Source organism: Oxyura jamaicensis, chromosome 6, assembly GCF_011077185.1.
Source record: "Oxyura jamaicensis isolate SHBP4307 breed ruddy duck chromosome 6, BPBGC_Ojam_1.0, whole genome shotgun sequence".
NCBI classification, from domain to species: domain Eukaryota; kingdom Metazoa; phylum Chordata; class Aves; order Anseriformes; family Anatidae; genus Oxyura; species Oxyura jamaicensis.
Genome location: NC_048898.1, coordinates 21,877,658 through 21,896,793, shown reverse-complemented (window position 1 = coordinate 21,896,793; position 19,136 = coordinate 21,877,658). Strand labels below are relative to the sequence as shown.

The window sequence follows — 19,136 nt, the reverse complement described above, 5'->3', positions numbered from 1 at the left end:
TTATTATCGATAGTTCCAATATGCTGACTTGCTGTGGGCTGGTGTTCCCGTTAGGCTTCCTTTTGTGCTCAACATCTTTCAATTCTTCTTTGCTGTTCTCAACTCTCTGGCTATAATTTTTTCCTTATGCTTCTTTAGACCATCTTCTAAATCTAAGTTTGAATTTGCATTAATTGCAGTCAGCTTCCTTTTTTATTTCCCTCTAAACATGCATATTTCTCAGGGATTTTTTGTTTAAATTAGCATAACTTTCAACTCTTAGATTAAGGCTTTTGGGGAACAGAGTAAGTTGATAGGCTGCTTCTGACTTGCATTCCTATTTGATTATTTTAAATCCTCAGCTGATTCAGCTCAAGTATTTTAAATTTGGGAAACCACTTCTTTAAAGAGCTACTAGGCATTATTTGTTAATATAGAATAGATGTCTATTACTTGCATAATAATTCTTAACTCTCAAAGCAATATTTCTTTCTCTATCAAGACAGGGCCTGTATACATTTCCCTTGCATGGGAAGCAATGCATTGCAGGTTACAGGATTATCACCCTCGGTTTTGAGGAATTACCGTGTCATTGACAGACATCTGCCATCACACCAGCTTTTCATGCACAGAGGCAGTCATTGCCCCTCTCTGGCATCCTGGCTGATAATGGGCACTAACCTTCACCCACTTGGCGTTGGATGTTGGTTCCCAGCTCAGCCCCGCAGATCTATTGCTTGCAACCATTTACCTGTTGTTGCTGCTGGTAAAGGCAGCAGGGCAACTGCTTTAATAGGGAGACTTGAATAGGAAGATCAGTGACATGCGAGTTGCAACACCTATGCAGCGCAGCCCACCCTTCCCCAGGCCCATCAGCCTCCCTGCACCAGGAGGATGCAGAAGTTGCCATGACAAAACAAAGGAAACAGCCTTAAGGAGAACCATTTCGCACCCCCCAGATAACCACATTGGGCCAGAAAGTTCAGAAATTTCCTGGAAAATAAAAATTTGAGCACTGTAAATACTGCTACCTCCTAACAGGAGGCTCTGGCAGGGAAACGACCACAAAGAAAACACATCCAAATCCCTCACCACCCACAGCATGCTGCTCTGTGCATTCCCCAGTGTCAAAATATGCCCTCCTAAAAGCCACCAGTTTCCCTGCTTACCCTCTCCACTGGCAGCTGCTCCCGTCTCAAAGGGGCTGAGGCTGCAAGACACTCGCCGCATCTCAGGGACATTTTTCCTCTGAATCACGGATTCCTGGGATTGCCCTGCACATCAAGCACCACTACGGCTTTTCAGGGGCTTACTTCCCCAGCTTCCACAACAAAAACACAGCTACCCAGAGCGCCTCATGCAAACAGGCACGTGGAAAACCAGAGCTTCCCGAGCGTTTCTGCACAGCAAAGCAACCAGCTTTTGTCCTGCAGTTTCACTTCCCATTCGGGACCAAAAACCATTTGAGACTGCAGAAGCACGAACAGTGCTCCAGAAGAGCTGCTGGCAAAGCCCCTTTATCATAAAAACTCACTTTATGAGTGAGTTTTTTATGTGCTAACTTGCATAGTACCCAAAAACTGTAGTGGCCTTTCCTTTGCAACTATTTCTAGCAGATGAAGTGTGAGGTGCCTTGCTATCAAGGCAGGGCAGCAGCCTCACTGCATCCCTTCAATAAGTAAAGGTTAAGACCACAAGCATGAAAGAGATTAATCTCTACTTAAACAATTTCAGCTTCTCCCACTTACCTCCAGCTGTCAGCACTGCTATCTCCTTTCCTCATTGCAGAGCACAACACTGGGAACAGCTGGGATAGTTTCCATCTCCCGCTGAGGAATGCCTCCACTGTCTAGGCTTTGTGGAAAAATATACTGATTTTCTCAGAGGTCAGCTTTAATAACTAGGATTCCCACAAACCATGGGGAGAATTCAGCTCATGATATTTGGCATGAATATCACGCTCTGTTCCTCATGCTGCTACTATTTCCATTTCAAATAGCAGGAAACAAATTACCCTGTGGTATTTTTAAGGACAACCAATGGGAAGAACAAGGGAAAAAAGCCTGTAGTGGGGCATGGACCTCAGCAAGATGTCCGAGTGGAAGAGGAAGAACTTATCCTTTGAGGTTGCAAAGGTAATAAAAAGCAGATTGAGAAAACAGTAGAAGATAAATACAAATCTAAAGTTTTGTGGTTGGAAGCCTTGCACTTTGCAAAGGCTAGGGCCTTGTGGAACAAAACAGCAAATAAGTTTTGCTGGATGAATGGTTTGGGACAGGAACTCATCAGTTTCCAAAGTTCAGATTACTTATTTCAGGGAGATACTGTGAATCCCTGGGAGATTCAGGCTTAGGAAAATAAACTAATTTATAATCACACCACAGTATGAACCACGTCTTCCTCACTTCATTTTTTTTTTTCAACATTCTTGTCTCAAACAGTTCAAAATACAAATGCAAAATGCTCTGTATAAGGCAGTGTGGGTACACAGTGGTGACAAGGACAGGGGGCTGTTGTGAGAGGTGCCCCAGCTGCCCTGTCTGCACGCAGCATGCCAGTGGCTGCTACGGAGGTGTTAAACCATGATGATCTGCTCTGGGTGACCTCGGCACAGACCGTACCAAGACTGGCCCACAAACAGAAGGTGCAGCTCCAACTTCTCACCACATCCCCCCCAGAGAAGCAAGAGCAGGAAGGCGGTGCAAGAAGGAAAGTCCTCGAGCTTTTCAGTAACATTGCCTCCAGTTCTCTACTCCATGCTCTGGCCTCTTTGACCAGAGGTGCCTACCAGGACAGAGACATCAATAATCAAAAGCTAACACTATCAAAAGTCAACAAAACAGAGGTTACTTCAGCTGAAGAGCCTGAGACACACTCACAGCAGCAAAGGGGATGGAGTTCCAGTATGGAAAAAAGCCACCAGCTGGCTCCATTAAGAGCCTCTGTGTAGCAGGAATAGCCAGCACAGCTGGGCCCCCACAAAAACAGCCAGAGGTCTGCTCCTTCCCTGCCCCAGCCCATCTGAGCAGGGCTCTCCCTCCAGACTGGAGGTCCCCTGGAGCTGCAGCACTTGTCTCCAGTGTGCGCAAAAGAGGCCTGAGCAGGGGTTTCTTTCCTTGCATCTCCTCCAGGACGTTTAAAAGGCTATTTATTAACAGCTCTGGGACAAAGGAGCAAGAAAGAAAACAAATCCGTTTATAAATCATCTAAGGAGAAAACTTGTGACTCTAATGGTCTCCTTTGTAATTCCTTAAGTGTGGCCTGGAGCTGCCCTGGCACCGCTCCTTGTGATGCTGAATCAGCAGAACAGCCCTGCTTGCGCAGTAAATAGCCAGATAAGGACAGAAGCGCCCTGAAGAAGAAAGCTCTAACTTATGCTGTGAACAGATTTTTCTTGGCTTCTGCTGCTATTTGGGAAGACTGATAGTGGTCAACTTTCTCACCACTAAATACCAAATAGTGACTCACATCTACTTCTACCTCTGCAATCCAGGACGTACACTTTCCTCTGGAACAAAGTAGAAACAAGACAGAGAGGGAAAATTCATATGAGAGCTGTCTCAAAAAATACTATCCAGTGCTGGTTGAGCTTTCAAATAGTCCTGAACATTTTACCAGACTTTTTCCCTTGATAACATTTCTCAAGTGGGAAGGAGAACAAAGAATAACAAAACACTGTTATGTTTAAGATTTACCCATAGCAGAGAAAAGCTGAGCTGAAGTTTCCAGCAATTAGAAGTATAAATTCCCTAAAATAGATATGCAGTGTATCATTTTTAAAAATTAAAGTGGTTGGGATAAGGGTTCTGTTGTGCAAACTGAATGGCATTTAAGAGCAGAAGGCAACATATCAAGATGACAAGATATGGTACAACAGCATTAAAACCATAATTGATATGGATGAAGAAACAAAGGCCTCAAATAAAAATGGTAAATCGCACTGGGAGGAACTGCACAGCCAGGGAGCATAGATAAATAATATCCATCGTATCTAAGGAAACCATCCTACACAAGAAATAATACAAAGTGGAGAAGACAAACATGAGAAAAACAATTCAAACTTCAGATGCTCAGACAACATTAATGAGAAACAGAGTTTCGTTCCAAAGGGATGTGGGCTTACTTAAGGAGATGTGAAATGTGCAACTACAGGGTAACAGGCTGAAGGAGAAATGGGAGTTGTACAGCAGCTCTGCACAGGGATGTCTGTGGGGCTGCTCAGAGCAGATGTGGAGTCCTAGCTTTGACAACATTTGGGAACTGCTTGGCTGAGCTCCCCACACCACCCATTCAGATAACTCTCAGCAGTGGGTCTCCTGGGCCATGACCTGCTCACCCTTCGTACAGACACCCTGGAAAACAACTTGGTTCATGTGGGAATGGTGAAGGCAAAAAGCTGGTGTGAAGTTTCAGTTTTGCTCTATTACTGAAAGGATCTAACATCTTTCCTTGCCCTCCTGTTTCGTCCAATATTTTTGCCAAATAGTTTTCAATAGTCATTTTTATTTTTTTGAGGTCAAAGCTCAATTTTGGTGTAATTACATTTTTGTACCACTAATCATGTCAAAACAAACTTTTACAACTCTGCTGTATTTACCCAAAGTGACATTATAAACCAGCTATAAACAGTCTAAGGTTTCACATCTTTTTCTCATTTAAGAACGGAATAATTTTTAGCATAGCTATGGTACGGCTATGATAACATAACAACAGCGCAAGATCTTACGGAACAGAAAGATGATGCATGTTTTGCAAAAAAACATTTCAGCTGCACTCCCTCCCTCCTCCACACTCATTCCCACAGTACTCACGTGTCCAGGTCTGGCAGGATCCCACTTGACGTGGGACCGGGGGTGCCAGATGCCAAGTGTCCTCACTGCATCGCTTGGGTTCCTTCTCAGTGGCACCTACGCCTCTCTTTGTGCAGGTCTTTTGCCATCTTCAGGACCTAACACAATGCCTTGAAACCTTACTTCAGCTCCTGAGTACCCCATGATAGCTGGTTGCCCCAGCTAGGCTTCCTGGTTCCTCATTGTGGGTTTCTTTATGCCTACAGCCTGCCTTCCTGCTGCACCAGCAGGAGGTGGTGCATAGGGGACGTGCTGCAACCTCACTATCATCTTGTTATAGGAACACAGCTTTTGTCTCAAGGAGTCATCTGCATGGGGGCTTTATCAGCATGCAGGGCTCCTTCTGATGGACCACCCCTTATCAGGGTGCAGGATGCAGGGCTTGTCACAAGCACCACCTTTGTCAATGTTTATCCAGCTTTACTGCACTCAGTCACATCCTCGGTTATCAGCACAGACCATGCTTTGAGCCCTTGCTCTGTTGCTTCATCCAGTCCTGTTATATACACTTTTGTTCATGCTTCATTCAGAACAGTTAATATTCCTCCTGCTTCACCTGCATGCCTGTTTCTGCATAGTGTGCCTGGATCTGTGCTTCCCAGACCTTCACTGTGGCAGCAAAAAGGTCTGCTTGTCTTGGCTAGGTTAGAGGTGACCCCTATAACAGCACAACAGCAAAGGAGGCAGATTTTCAGGTGGTGGGTCCAGGCCGTGCTCCTGCACACAGCTCTGTACTCCAGCACAGAATGCCCAGGGCAGCACCAGGGCACAAGCAGCCTGAGAAATCAGTTGGAAATTAGATGCCTAAATCCAGCAGAAACAATGCAGCCTGTCCCTGAGTGTCACAGCCAGACTCCTCACGAGGGATTTTAAAACACTCTACACCCGAGATCTCATTGGCAACGTTAGAGCCAGAGCATCTCCCTGTGATGGCATGGGGTGAGACCACTGCCACCAATATAGCCCAGAGCTGGTAGTGTTCTGTCACTGGGCTAACACGGCAGGGCTGGCACAAACATCAGCTTCCCCCAGAAAGCTCCTGGCCAGCCAGGATAGCTGCAGTTATCCCACAGCAGGACCGCAGGACGCACAAGGAGGCCTTTGTGCGCAGACATTTTCCCATGCTCATGTCACAGCCTTCTCTCAGCAGACGGACGCCACTCAAGGCCAGGGCTGTCTCATTGCTTTCCACTGCTCCCAGGCTCACCTTGACTCTGTGGCTTTCACAGATGACTCCAGCTTTCAGCAGTCCTGCCTGCTCAGAACATCAGGGGAGCTAACACCAAACAGATAATGCTGGAGCCAACCATCATACTTGGCTTTTCTGTACGCTGTACATCAGTCTTTTCCTAATACCAAGCTATAATATTTGAATTTGTCTCAGTGCTTTCCATGCATGTATCACAGCACTATTTGTCCCATTTGTCCAGATGGGGAAAAAGCACAGTAGAGCAGCAGAAAGCCACCCTGATGCTCTGTCCTCCAACCACCTCCATCCACTTGCCAGGGAAGCTCTCACAGCACACTCCTTCCCACCCAGGCAGAGTTCCCAGGGTATAAAGCAGGAGCAACACACACTTCATCTACACCTACTCTTGAACTCGTCTTCCACTGTTTTGGTGTGTTCTCTCTTGTTTTCTACCACACTAATAGCAACTTGGGGATTATTGGCCTAGTAAAGTACACACAAATGACTCATGCTACAAAATTTAACATTCCAGCAGAGCTACATACAAGTGTGGGAAAAGGAAAGATGTCATTTAGGTTAGAAGAAACATGATGAAGAGAAACAGAGGCAGCAGAGCCCCATAGTTGGAAAGAATGCATTCCTTTGGTCTCCTCCCCAGTCTGGCTTCAGGGATGGAGGCAGGAGAAGCCAGGAGAGTGAAAGAGTTATTTACTGCTTCATAAAGGAGTTATGGACTACCTAACAGCAGTCCTGCTGTGTTATATATGTAATCTCTATGAAATGCTATTAAACCTAAAGACTAGCTGCTATATCCACAACAGAAGTTCCTGTGATGCGGTTTGCAGCATATTAAAATGTACATTCATGGCTGCAGTTTCCTGAGAGGTAAATGGGTCAAAAGGTTCTCCAAAATCACTACTTACAGAAGATATCTATTCCCAGCAAGGCTGATGGGATCCAGTTTGCAATCTCACAGCCACCAAGTGGCCACAACACAAAATGGTCCTTAAATTGGGAGAGAAATTACTAGTCTCTGAAGCAGAGACACGCTTTGTAACCTAAAAAGCAACTGTAAAATTACTGCCTTTAACAAGGAGTTCATAGCATGGGGCCAGGTTCTGTTGTAAAAAACCCTATTTTTATGATGAAGTACAAAGGCTTAGTTTCACAATTGTCTTAACTCACCCGTGTGCTCTGCCACAAAAAAGACTATCTTGCCTGTCTTCTGCCAGTGTTATAGCTTCCACGTGTACAAGTACAGACTCTTTTTAAGTTTTCTACCAAGCTACCCTTCAGACAGGCCACGTTCTCTGGTGAGGCTGACACAGCCACACGTGTGCTAACGGCATCACAGAACAGTGTGGGAAAGGAGCAGGGGACTGAGTGCCCTGCTCAATGGGCAGGGCAGACAGCTTAACCCAATTCCTGGCATTAAACCACATGCTTTGCTCTACTTTAAACTGTTAATTCATTTCAAAATAAGGCCTTACTTCTCTCTAATGACAGAAGTAGTCCTAAACAACACTGCTGGAACTTCTTTTTTTTTTGTCTTATGACTTCCACTACTTCCAGTATTTCCGACTCTGTAAATAAGAACTTGATTGCTTGCTTTACTAGATTAAAGTTCTTTTCAGCTTAGGCTGGTTTCATGTTTACTGCAGCCTCAGACAAAACTAACAACCAGTAAGCTTCCTATCCTATTTCAGGAAAGCAAGACTAAACAGCTGGAGATCAACCTACTGGGCACATTCAACTCAATTGCAGCTCCCCAGTGTGATCCCTGCACAGCTGCTGCAGCCAGCAGTTCAGGGCTGATCTTGGCCAAGAGCAGATGTCCAACATGGAAAGAGCTACCCAGTGCAATCTGGGCAAAGAGTAGATAAGAGGAAGGGAAGGTTTCCAGCCAAGGAACAAATCCCACTTTCTTATTTGCTCCCACTTCCAATCCATGCTCCATACAGGAGCTCTGACCTTGCTTCCACCATGTGCCTGCTCTCTGGGCTTTGCCATGTGCACTGTGGACTTCTTCATCCATCAACTGCACTGCAGAGGCTCACATTTCTCCCTGTCCCTCAATTTTGGAGGAGCCTTTCCCTTCTTGCCAAAGCCCAGGAAGGAGAGAGCAGAGGCTGCTGATACCCCCAGCCCAGCTGCAGCTTCACTGCTGGTTAATGTACAGAAACCACAACGGCCATAACAGCAGTTTCTGCCTCTCCGCTGTCTTGGGAGCCCTTTGAGCACAGCATGAAAATGCTGTGAACTGAGGGGCAGAAGTGGTTTCGATGTCCTCAGCTGCTGAGTCACCTTTTCCAGGCAGCATGCAAAGCTCAGAGGCCAGTTACAATTTGAGCTCTAGCTGAGAAGCTGCAGAGTGTGAAACCAGCCAACTCTCATTCTTCTACAAAAACAGGTTGATTTTCTTCTTCACTCTCTTCCCTGAGGAGGATCCAGCACTTACCACCCTGCACAAGCAGGAAGGAGGCTCTCAGAAGGATCAGAAAAAAAAAGGAGAAAACAAACAGAGCTAAGAGCCATTAACTTCTGTTTGCACAAATTATAAATGCTTGATCAAAGGTGCAAGTCTCAGCCCATGAACCATTCAGGCAGGTTATTTTGTTGGGGCAGCAGAGACGTAGCATGCAGCTAGATGAAAGTCACAAGCAGCACAGGACAGTGCAGGCTGTTAGACACACATCTACCACGGACTTATTCACTATCTACAAAATATGTTGACATTACAAGGGGAATGTGAAGGCAGACAGCAAAGCAGCTCTGCAGATGCTCTCTGGAAGCTCTTCCCAAGAGAAGACGCCCAAAAGGATTCATACAAAAGCTATAGCAGGTAGAAGATAAGGCATTTGCAGCTTTGCTGGGGCTGGCTGAGCACCGACTGTAGTGACCACCTCTCACCCTTGAACAGGGGAGCAGCAGCTCACAGCCAGATCGACACAAGGGAAAAAGGGATGGCAGAGCAGGGAGATGGGCCCCATGGGGAAGGATGGGGGGAGTGAGTGCACAGGAGGACATGAGCGGATGAATTTGCACAGCATGCACTTAGCCAACTTTGTTCCTTTCCATCTGGTCTCACACTTTTTCCCTTAACTCATTTCTTAATTTATACTGCTAATGCAGCACTGTTTCAGAGCACAGGGCTGTTTTTGTGTCATGCCTGGTCTTACAGTGGAGCCCTCACAATAGCTTTGATCCAAGTGACTTTCACCCTTGCCTCCTCCTCTCTCACTTGGGCTGGCGTTGGCATTCAAGTCAGAGAAGCTGAGAGTTATTTCAGGAAAAAAAAAAAATCAAGGCTAGAGACAAGGACAGGTACCTTTTCTATCTCAGCAGCATAGACTTATGTCAAACTACACTGATAGCAGAAGTGCAGCCTTGGGCTCTGCTCTTCCCCACACAAGCATACTGGAAGTGCCTGCCATAAACCTTTAGCTTTGCTCAGGAAAGAGAAAAGTTTCCACCAAGCAGAGAGAGAAAGCCAGTGCTCACATCCACCTGACAAAAACATATGAAAATACAACTTAAGAAATGTTCTTATCTAACTTGCCTTTCACAAAATCAGCTGAAGTGTGAACATAGTCCAGAATTTTACAATTTAAGTTTGATTGGCCTCAACCAACACCAATCCCTCGTGGACTGGCTCCCCAACTAGTGTCATCTCAGCGTCATCCAGCTCATCCCTAAGTTCAGTCTAAACACTTCTGCCTTAACCACTTCTTAACCCCTTAAAACAAATCATTTCCAAGTTGAGAACGTGACTCCTGTCTCAACCCACTTCAAATCAGATCCAGCTTCATGGCAAACAGTCAACGAGCACAAGAAGATTTGGGTTAGTAAAAATGGGGGCATTAACTGCAAAGTCAGGTTTGCTAGTTGCTCTCAAACCAACCTGTGCTAAAGGTGCAAAGAGGTCTTGGGAAAAGAAGGAATGTGACCAAGCTTGGTATTTTTGCACCATATTAAACCAATTAAACAACTTAGGAAAGTCCAAAAACTATCAATTATAGCTCCTGTAACCTTTCCCTTTTCAGGTGTCCAGCCTGAAATTTATTCTTTCTCCTTCAGAAATTCCTTAAGCATTTCCTACATGTTTCTGGTAAATATAATTGGAGAAGCAAACACAGGTTTGCATGGTCACAATAAGTTTGCATAGAGAACAACATTTTCCTTCTACCATGCAATGCAGCCATGCATACAAGACCATAAATAAACTGAGTTAGGGCTGTCACACACACACACATATATAAGTATACCCATATACCTCTGCGGATTTCTCCCAAACAAAACTTCCAGGAAATCCAAGCCTATTCAGTATTTGAATATCCAACTTTCTGCCCAAAGTTGCATGAGCTGTGCTTTACTAGCTGGCTTGAAGCCTATTATTTGCTCTTTGTGTTTCCCAACCACTCTTGGCTTAGACTTCCCTCTGACTTAATTGGTATTTATACTGGTCCTCCTAGCACTGACAAGCCCCATCTGTAAATCAGCAATGATTTTTCTTTTAAATATATTTTTTAGATTATTGAAAGTATCTAATGCTATCGGGCCTCTTGCAGAATACCTCTGCAAACACAGCTGTTGAATCATGATTTCCCTTGGTAAATATTTTTGAGGTCTGTCATTTAACCAGGTCTCAATCCATTAATTCATTCTTTGCTGAAGAGTCATAAGGAGACTTTCATAATCAGAATAAAGTCAGAAATGTATCTATTGCTATGGAGAAGTTGAAGAATGGGAGGTTTTTATTTACTATCTGCAACCACGTTTGCCGTCTCTATAATAAAATAAGAGCAGATACTTCATTGGAAAATAGCTCTGAAAGGACCATTTGCCTTCCCAGCCCTACACTCATAACCCACTCCATGGCTATCAAATGCCAGCCAGGGAGATTTCTTCTTCCAGTTCCTCTTTTGTGGGGTGGTTCCCAAACTATCAGTGAACTTGGGCTTTAGGAGTCTCTTAACTTACAGCCTAGATTTATTCAGTGTGCACTTGATTTTTAAGAATATTTTTTCCTAAAATTTTGTAGGCCTCCAGCCTCAACTGAAAAAAAATCAGATGTTAATAAGGATAACATAAGACAAAACACAGACTTTTTTTCAAATGAGAATTATGTCAGTCTTGTTTAACATCTATTTTGTAAGTCAGCTGGCTTTGTAAAGTAAACAAGCAAAAACTTTCAAGAAAGCAAGGATCTTGGAGTACTTTGGTACTTGAAAGTTACTTGGAGTGCTTTATCCCTTATAAATGCACTCCCCAGCCACAGAGTTCCAAAGAAAAGGGAATGTAATCCTTGAAGTTCTTGCTGCAGGCTCTTGTTGTTGGGACTATCTCCATTCTAGAACACAGATTAATAACCTTGCTTGAGTGAACCACATGAACTCACAGGCTTGTTTCCATCTGGGATAAGTAATTTCCTTCTTGGTGCTTTACTTCCCATTATTTATTTTGCATGTACTGTCCATTTCCACAGTAATGTTATTCTGAAAGCTACTCTGGCAAGTCTCATCCTCTACTAAAACAAAAGAATATAATCAAACTACCTATTAAGACTTATCAGTGGGGAGACTTCCCCAATAACTTACAACTGATACCAGACTAAACTGGTAAGAGTTATCTGGGACATTGATTCAATGTCATTTTCCTTCCTGTTGTCTGTGATTTCCCTACTGTTCTCTTGCATTTAATCTCAAATTTTTATGAAACTTTATCCCCCCCCCCATCTTAAATGAACAAAACAGGCTACTTAGTTATACTACACAGAATATTCATTCATATCAGAAGTCATCTACCACCCCAACCCCAAATTTTGAAAAGTACTTCACCACCACCATTGTGGGTTTTTCTGTATCATTAAAATCTTGTTCTCCACCTACGTAATGATTATGCAGTTGCTAGATATACATTAGTTTGTTCCTAAGACACACAGAATGCCTCCTTTGAGTTGTGCTTGGTCCTGCTTATTTTATTTAAAGAAAATAACGATGTCAGGAGAAAATTGTAATTTTCCACAATTCATAGCTTGTATGTGGTATCAGATGTTCTCTATTTCCTTTCTCCACTTCCTTTGCATTTCCTTGTTTTAACTTCTATTTTCTACCTTCACTGTCCCTAGAGAACTAGCCAAACTAATGATCATTCTTGTTTTTGGAGTACCAGCTGGTGTGTATTCTTTGAATTTTCAATCTTCATTTGCATTCCTTTACATTTTTCCCCCTCAGATTGTGCTTTTTACTGCTCCATGCTGGAACAATCACTGGTCCGCTGAGAATGGTCCTCTGACAGCAGCAATTAATTCAACACGTACATAGAACTCCAAAACAGAGTTACTGCTTCTAGCTCAGTTCAGTACCTTTTATGTTAAATTCTACATCTTTTACAAGAGTGCACAAGACAGCATTCATACTGATCACAGATATCATCTGTTGCTCTGTAGCAACCCAAAGAGAATTTCTCCCTTGGCCTGTTAGCATATTGATCCAAATTTCAAGGCAGAGCTGATAGTATTAAAAACACAGCTCTCCTTCTGCTGCGGAGCAGCATTGCAAGCCTATTATAGTCCCTGTGGACAGAACTTGCAGGGGAAAAGGTCTGTCTCACACTGAGACACCCCCTAGTAAACCTTTTTGATGAAAGCATATGCTCTCAGTATATATGCTTGTGCTTCATCTAAAGGTGGAAACTTTTCTCCTGGCTGATAGATACCTTGGACGCCCCTGCACTGAGACTATTGACTGCTGTCTCTGGGAAACATAGCTCAAGAGGCCTTTTTAAAAGTGCTGCCTCCTGTTTTCTTCTCCCATTACTTTTTTTTTGCTATTCACTGCAACAATATCCACTAAGCCTTTACAAGCAGACTGACATTTTCTGCACATCAGCCCATTGACACCATCACCACCTTTACCACAACTACCTCAAGCATTGTTTGTCAATTTCCTTCTCACTAAGACTCTCGGTTTTTAAATGCAGGCTCATTCATTTGTCTTTGTGGTATCAGTTACCGTCTAAGTTTCTTCCCTGTGATTCCTCACCTCACTGGAAAAGGCATCTCCGTTCATGCATTACATTTCCTTTCTGGAATGAAACTTTCTAAAGACTGGTTTCCAAGCTGTTATCATCTCCCTCCTCAGCAGAGACAAATTGTTTCTGATTATTTCCATGTTCACTCATGACTGCACAAATTAATGAGCTAACCCCCCACTTCTGCCAGTCTTTGCTTTGAATTTTGATTTAGGTCAGACTGAGAAACTTCTTCCACTCAAACACCATTTATTACATTGTATGATGTTAAAAACTTGGAGAGGTCTAGTTTTCCATTTTATTTATTCGGGGGGGATGGGGGGGGGGGGAGGGGGGAGAAGACATCACCTTTTGATTCCCTCTTGTTGTAAGGCTGATGAAAGGCTATGCCTAACACTGAATAAGAAGTTATCAAAATAGTCAAAATTGTTAATCCCTAAATTTATCACTCACTTGAGTGGCTGAGTTTCTGCCTAGATCCTTTTCCAGTTTACTGCTACTTGCCCCTTTGTCTGCGATCCTGTTTTGTGTTTAAAAGCCCCACACAAAGCGCCCGGTGCTGTCAGCAGTATAGAAAGACAGCCCGTGTGGCAGAAGTTGCTGTAAATAGTGTAAGCCGTCCAGATAGACAAAAGCAGACTCTAAACTGGAAAAATGTTTCTGCCAAATGTTAAGTGCGACCAGTGCTGCTATGCTTCATGCTATGTGCACCAAGCAGGCTGATTATAAAATGCAAGCCCCGGGACAAGATAGTTTTTTTTTTTTTTTTTTTTTTTTTTTTTTAAAAAAAAAAGGTAAAGAGAAGAAAAGAAAAGAAAAAGATAACTGTGCAATGATCATCTTCAGCTAGGGCTGCCTGGAGCTGCAGTTAGGGCGAGAGAGCTTCCCGGGGGGAATCCTCCTCTTCCTTGCGCTCCGGAGCCGGTCCTGGCCCCAAGCTGAAGCTGGGAGAGCCCCCGGCTGGCAGCACAGCGTTTCTCCCCACCAAGAGCCATCGCCTTCCTCCGAGCTTTTGCTCTTTTCCCGTCTCAGCGCGCTCCCTGGGCTCGGCACGGGCGCTGCGGGCGGCTCCGGGCTGCAGGCGGGGAGCCCCCCCCCGGCCCCGCCGCCTCTTCCCCCGCACGGCCAGGAAGGGAATCCCCCGCACTGACGCGGCCAAACTTCTGCAAACGCCAAGGACGGAGCGGAGCTCTCGCTGCCGCCCGCTCGGCTGCGGAGCCGCAGCGCTGGGGGAGCCACCAGCCCCCGGCCGCCCCCAGCTTGCGACCACCACCACAAGTTGGGGGATAGCTGGCAGCGAGCCTCCAGAGGCGGCCCAGCCGATCGGAACTGCGATGGCTGAAGGCCGGCTTGAGCTTGGGGGGGCTGCGGGGGGCACCCCCAGACCGGTCCCCCCTCCGCCAAACCTTAGCCCCCCGCGGGCGCGGGGGGGATGCGCTGCCGGGGATGCCGCAGCCTCTGCTCGCTCCCGGCCGGGGAAGGGGCAGGAGCACCTCGGGAACGCGCACAGCCCCCCGTCCCCCCCCCGTCCCCCAGCCGCGGGATGCCGGCCCTGAGCCCCCTTCTCCCACGTCCCCCCTCGCCGAGGGTCACGGCCGCTCGCCAGCATGGGGGCGGCGGGGTCGGCCTTACCCTTCGGCTCGTCCATCGGGGCCGGTGGTCGCGCCCTCCTCCCTCGTTCTCCCCCCTCTTCCTTCCTCAGCCTCTGCCGGCTCTGAGCTGCCTCAGTGCGAGGTGCTCATGAAAATGGGCGCTCCAGTGGTCCATGGCAGTGGGAGGGGTTAGCTCAACTCTACGTGCCTCAATCTCTCCGACTCGCGGGCTGACCTCCCGTTCCCCTTAAAGGACAGATTACCTCCCAGCCGCCGCCCTACCGGTGCCTCGGGCTCCCCCGGCGGGTCAGAGGGTCCCGCAGAGCCGGGGGGCACGGGGGGCGTCCCGGTGCCTACCCGCGGGGGTGGCCGCCGCTTGGTCCGTTGGGGCTGCGCTCTGAAGAGGGGTCGCATCGCTGGCTCCGAGGGCGAGATGTCATTGTGCCTGCAGAGGAAAGGTGATCTGTCATTTCTTTTTTTTTTCTTTTTTTTTTTTTTCTTTTTTTTTTTTTTTTTTTTTAAGTGTAATGCTGAGCAAGCTCCCTTTACACCAACGAGGTACACGAAGAGAACTGTGCTAGGCAGCTTCGTATGTGAGGTGCAACTGGCAGGGGACAAAAAAGATTTGCAGTAGTTTACAATAACAGCTAATGAGTCGCCTCCTGTGCCTGCCCCACAGGATGAGCTCGCACCCTTGGCTGCAGCTCCTGGGGAGCTCCAGGAGGGAGCCAAGTTTTCGCCTACTTGCCAGGAAGGCTCCAAGGGACCCCTCCTCACCCCACCACTGCACACCTCCCAGGTGGACTGCACCCCAGTGACTGTCACAGGTCAGGGCTGGATGAGCCTCAGCAACTTTCCTCTACAGCCCCTCGTTCTCAGTCCCTTTCCACACTTCCCCCCTCTCCCACCTCGGGTCTGCCAGCCTCCCACTCCAAGGGAAGCTGCCACCTACCCCAGCTCTTTCACTTCCTTTTCAAGGCAGTGCCCACCCACACCCCATCCCCAGGGCTCTTCCTTGTCCCCATGTGTCTTTCCCTGCTGGTTACCCAGAGGGTAAAGTGAAAAGCACAGGCTGCCACCACCTGCAGCCAGCTGCCCTGCTGGCACCAGAGCCTGCTCCTTGGAGCCATCGTTTTTACCAACTTGCTTCCCTGCTCCCAGGGTGTCTCTCTGCAGCCCAACAAGGCAACACTCTGCCCTGTTACTGGGAAGCCATCCAGCTTTGTGCCCACCTCCAGGTTCCACAGAATATGTCCAGAGAAGAGGCAGGAAGAGCAGGGCTCTTCAGGCCAGTGCTGGAACCCAGAGAGTCACAGCTACACACAGGGCTTCAAAGTCCTTCAAATCCTCCTGCCTTTGGGTAAACGCCTGACTGCAAGCTGCAAACTAACTAAAAGCAACAGCAGATCTTGCGTCATTTCCACTAAGAAACAAAGTGAGAGAAAAAAAAGCAGCCCCGGAGATGGGCATTTATGTTCAGATAAGGTTCCAGACAGTGTGAGGAGGAAGCTTGAAAACAGAAATAAAAAAGAGGAAACTAGAGAAATCAGGATGTAGTTTCCACACATCTTAAACAAGGGTAAGAATAGCAAAGCAAGAGATGAGTACTACTCTTCTGCTCCTAGGTTAAAACCAAGGATCCTGTGCAATTTTGGAAGAACAAAATATATCTTAAACACCCATCTTCCTTCTAACCACAGTAAGAGCTTAGTCTCAATCACCTTCCCCCTTTAAGTCTACACAAGTGTATGTGTGTATGTCTAAAAATACACTTCTTCATTCTTGAATTTGATATATTGAAGATGAGGTGTGCTGCCTTTGGGACTCAGGAGAGTGAGCCCTGGGACACATTAGCTCCATTTCCAGCAAACAGGAGACAGAAGGAATGAAGGCAATAAAGCTGGAATCCAGAGCTAAAATCTCACAGTTTGGGGCTGATGGAATGACACAGCTATCAGAGAGGAGAGTCAAGCAGCCTGGGAACAGATCTATAGGCATTAGAAACAAAAGTAGCTTGTTTCTACAGGAAGGATTGGTATGAAAACATCTAAAATACTTTAAACAGAAACAGGCCATCCCATCACCACTCAAGAATAATACTTAAGTCATTCTGTGTGTTTGCTTAGGGGCACGGCGTGGGGGTATGTATTTAGATGACAACATCACTCTCAGCATGTTTAAGAGAGTGTAGTGGAAGCTTCAAGGAAAACCAGTGTGTGTAAACACTGGCCCTAACAGAGACAGGCTGAATACCCCTTGGGCTTTACCAGGTTTCCAGCCCCGTGTGCCAGTTGGTCTCACTACCCACCAGGTAGAGCAAGAGCCCTGGAAGGGAGGGCAGCAGGTATGCAGCCCTCTACCCCACCCCCCCACCTCTGCGCCAGGCAGATAAGCAGTAAAGGTCTCCAAGAACATGGTAAATTGCTGGCAGTACAGGGAGCAGAATTTCCTACAAAGGGAGGTTGCTTTGAGAGATTCAGACAGCTTCCTTTTGGAAAGGGAGGCTGAGAAGAGGGGGCAGGCATTAGAAAGATAAATTACCAAAAGCACTGCTGGTGCCAAGAGGCCTTTTTTCCCCCCTCCAGCTTTAGTCTCCCTGGCCCACACATCCCACATTGCAATTTCCACCGTCATGACAGTTTTTGCAACACAGTAGGTCAAATTCTTCCCACATCTCCAGGTTTATCTGCAATAGATAACGTCCAAATGCTTAATTTGAATACCCCAAACACTTCCTTCATGGAAACCAAGCCACCTGCATGCCTTCAGAAGAAACAGAGAAGCAAGCAACAATCTCTACAGTATTTGTCTGTTTGTACACAGATAACTGCATTCTTTATAAAGGAGAAGTTATTATTGCAATTTAGGTAAAAAAGATAATAACCTTCACCAACAGGCATCATTCCTTCCTCTGCTCCTCAGCATTAAGCTTATGAAATGCATTATCTGTAAAGATGACTTAAGTTCCTTCCTTTCATATTAGTTCCTTGTTTTGGTTTAAATATTTGTAATAGTCTTCTCAGAGGATATCACTATGCTGTCACCAATACTCATATCTCATCACCCAAAATCTGCATATCATCTCTTTGATAACCTTTTTTACTGCATTTTTGTTCACTTATTACTTATTTTTAAATTACTTATTACTTTATTTTTTGAACTATCAGTAAAAATTACTACCACTTATATCACCTAGTCTTAATATCTAGAAGTCCCTTTCATATATATTTTTTAATTTCTTCATTGTTTCTTGCACAAGACCATATCTGTATTGCTGGCTTCTTTTCTACTTTAACGTAATTTCCTCAGAAATCCTGATGCTATTTTGTTATCAAGTTCAACAGAAAAACATCCAACTCGTCTGATACTCAACCACTACCCCATCACCAACTTTACTGGCTGCGTTTTTCTCCATTCATGTTCAGATTTCATAGCCTTTGGCCAACTGAACTATTTTAGTGACGCAGGGATCATAGTGCTCAGCAGACCCATTAGTTATCTACTGTTTGCATGTGATGTCTACAATACTGATAACAGAGGAAATTACGTTCATTGAAACTGGTCAAAAGAGTTCCTGCATTTGTTTGTAGAGGTGAATCAGTTTTCTAGTTGATTTATTAGGTTTGTTCCTCTAAACATCACAACCATTTAGCACAAATTGTTTCATTTGTTTTGTACAAATACAAGTTAACATCCTTGTTGTTAAAGATCCATAAAACTTCAGCGAAACATATGAACAAGTTTTCACACGGCCTCTGGATAACAGAAGCAATATGAATGATGGATGGACACTGAAATGTTTTGAAGAAGCAGTACCAAAGGCCCATCCTCATATCTTGAGCTGCCAATCTAATATATATGTTCATTAGGAAATTGTCCAACTCCGTAACAGGCTTGCAATACCATATTCTATGGATTCAATATAATTTCAATGTTATTATCTAATTTCATTAAAGATCCTCTTGCCACTTTTCTTTCACTTTACAAAAATATATTAACATACTAAAAGTAAAAAATTCACCTTCATAAACTCTACAGCTTAGTATAAAAAAATATACTCTAAAATGTTAATGTGTCACAGGGTTCATTATTTAACCACCTAGTTAACAAGATATCAATGTCTCTTTCTGCTCAGGTTATTTAGTATTCCATGTCAGCTGTAAATATTCTAAACCAAAGTCCAGAGCATCTTACTTTACTTGCCAATTTTAATAAAAACAGTCACAGTCCCAAACAAGGCAACACACTGCCCTGTAAGTCTGCTTCTTGTATCATTACCCATTATGTTTATACAATGCATCATACTCCCCTGCTGGGGACAGAGCTCTTGTTTTTCCTTTCAGGCAACTAGGCGTAAGTAATATTACTGCTTTTGAGCAAATATGCTAGTGTTGGTGACATTTCTGAGAATTTTATTCTTATGTTCTGCATCTTTTAGTATCTTCCTATCATTTTACCCAGCAGAAGTGGCAGACACTCTTGTAATAGCTTATC

General features: G+C 45.1%; 1 protein-coding gene across 8 annotated transcripts in view; it reads right to left on the bottom strand.

Moving 5' to 3' along the window:
* ENTPD1 (ectonucleoside triphosphate diphosphohydrolase 1) overlaps window positions 1-19,136 on the bottom strand; it is a 53,471-nt gene that overhangs the window by 17,799 nt on the left and 16,536 nt on the right. For 2 of the 8 annotated variants that reach the window (XM_035330076.1, XM_035330072.1), the window contains exon 2: window positions 14,906-15,087. In XM_035330076.1, coding sequence (XP_035185967.1) covers window positions 14,906-15,056 — 151 coding nt within the window. In that variant the 5' untranslated portion in view covers window positions 15,057-15,087. Of the gene's footprint in view, window positions 1-1,727; window positions 1,982-14,682; window positions 14,874-14,905; window positions 15,088-15,419; window positions 15,546-15,874; window positions 16,022-19,136 lie in introns of those variants that run through there. The other 6 variants (XM_035330073.1, XM_035330075.1, XM_035330077.1 and 3 more) reach the window with 6 other exon arrangements.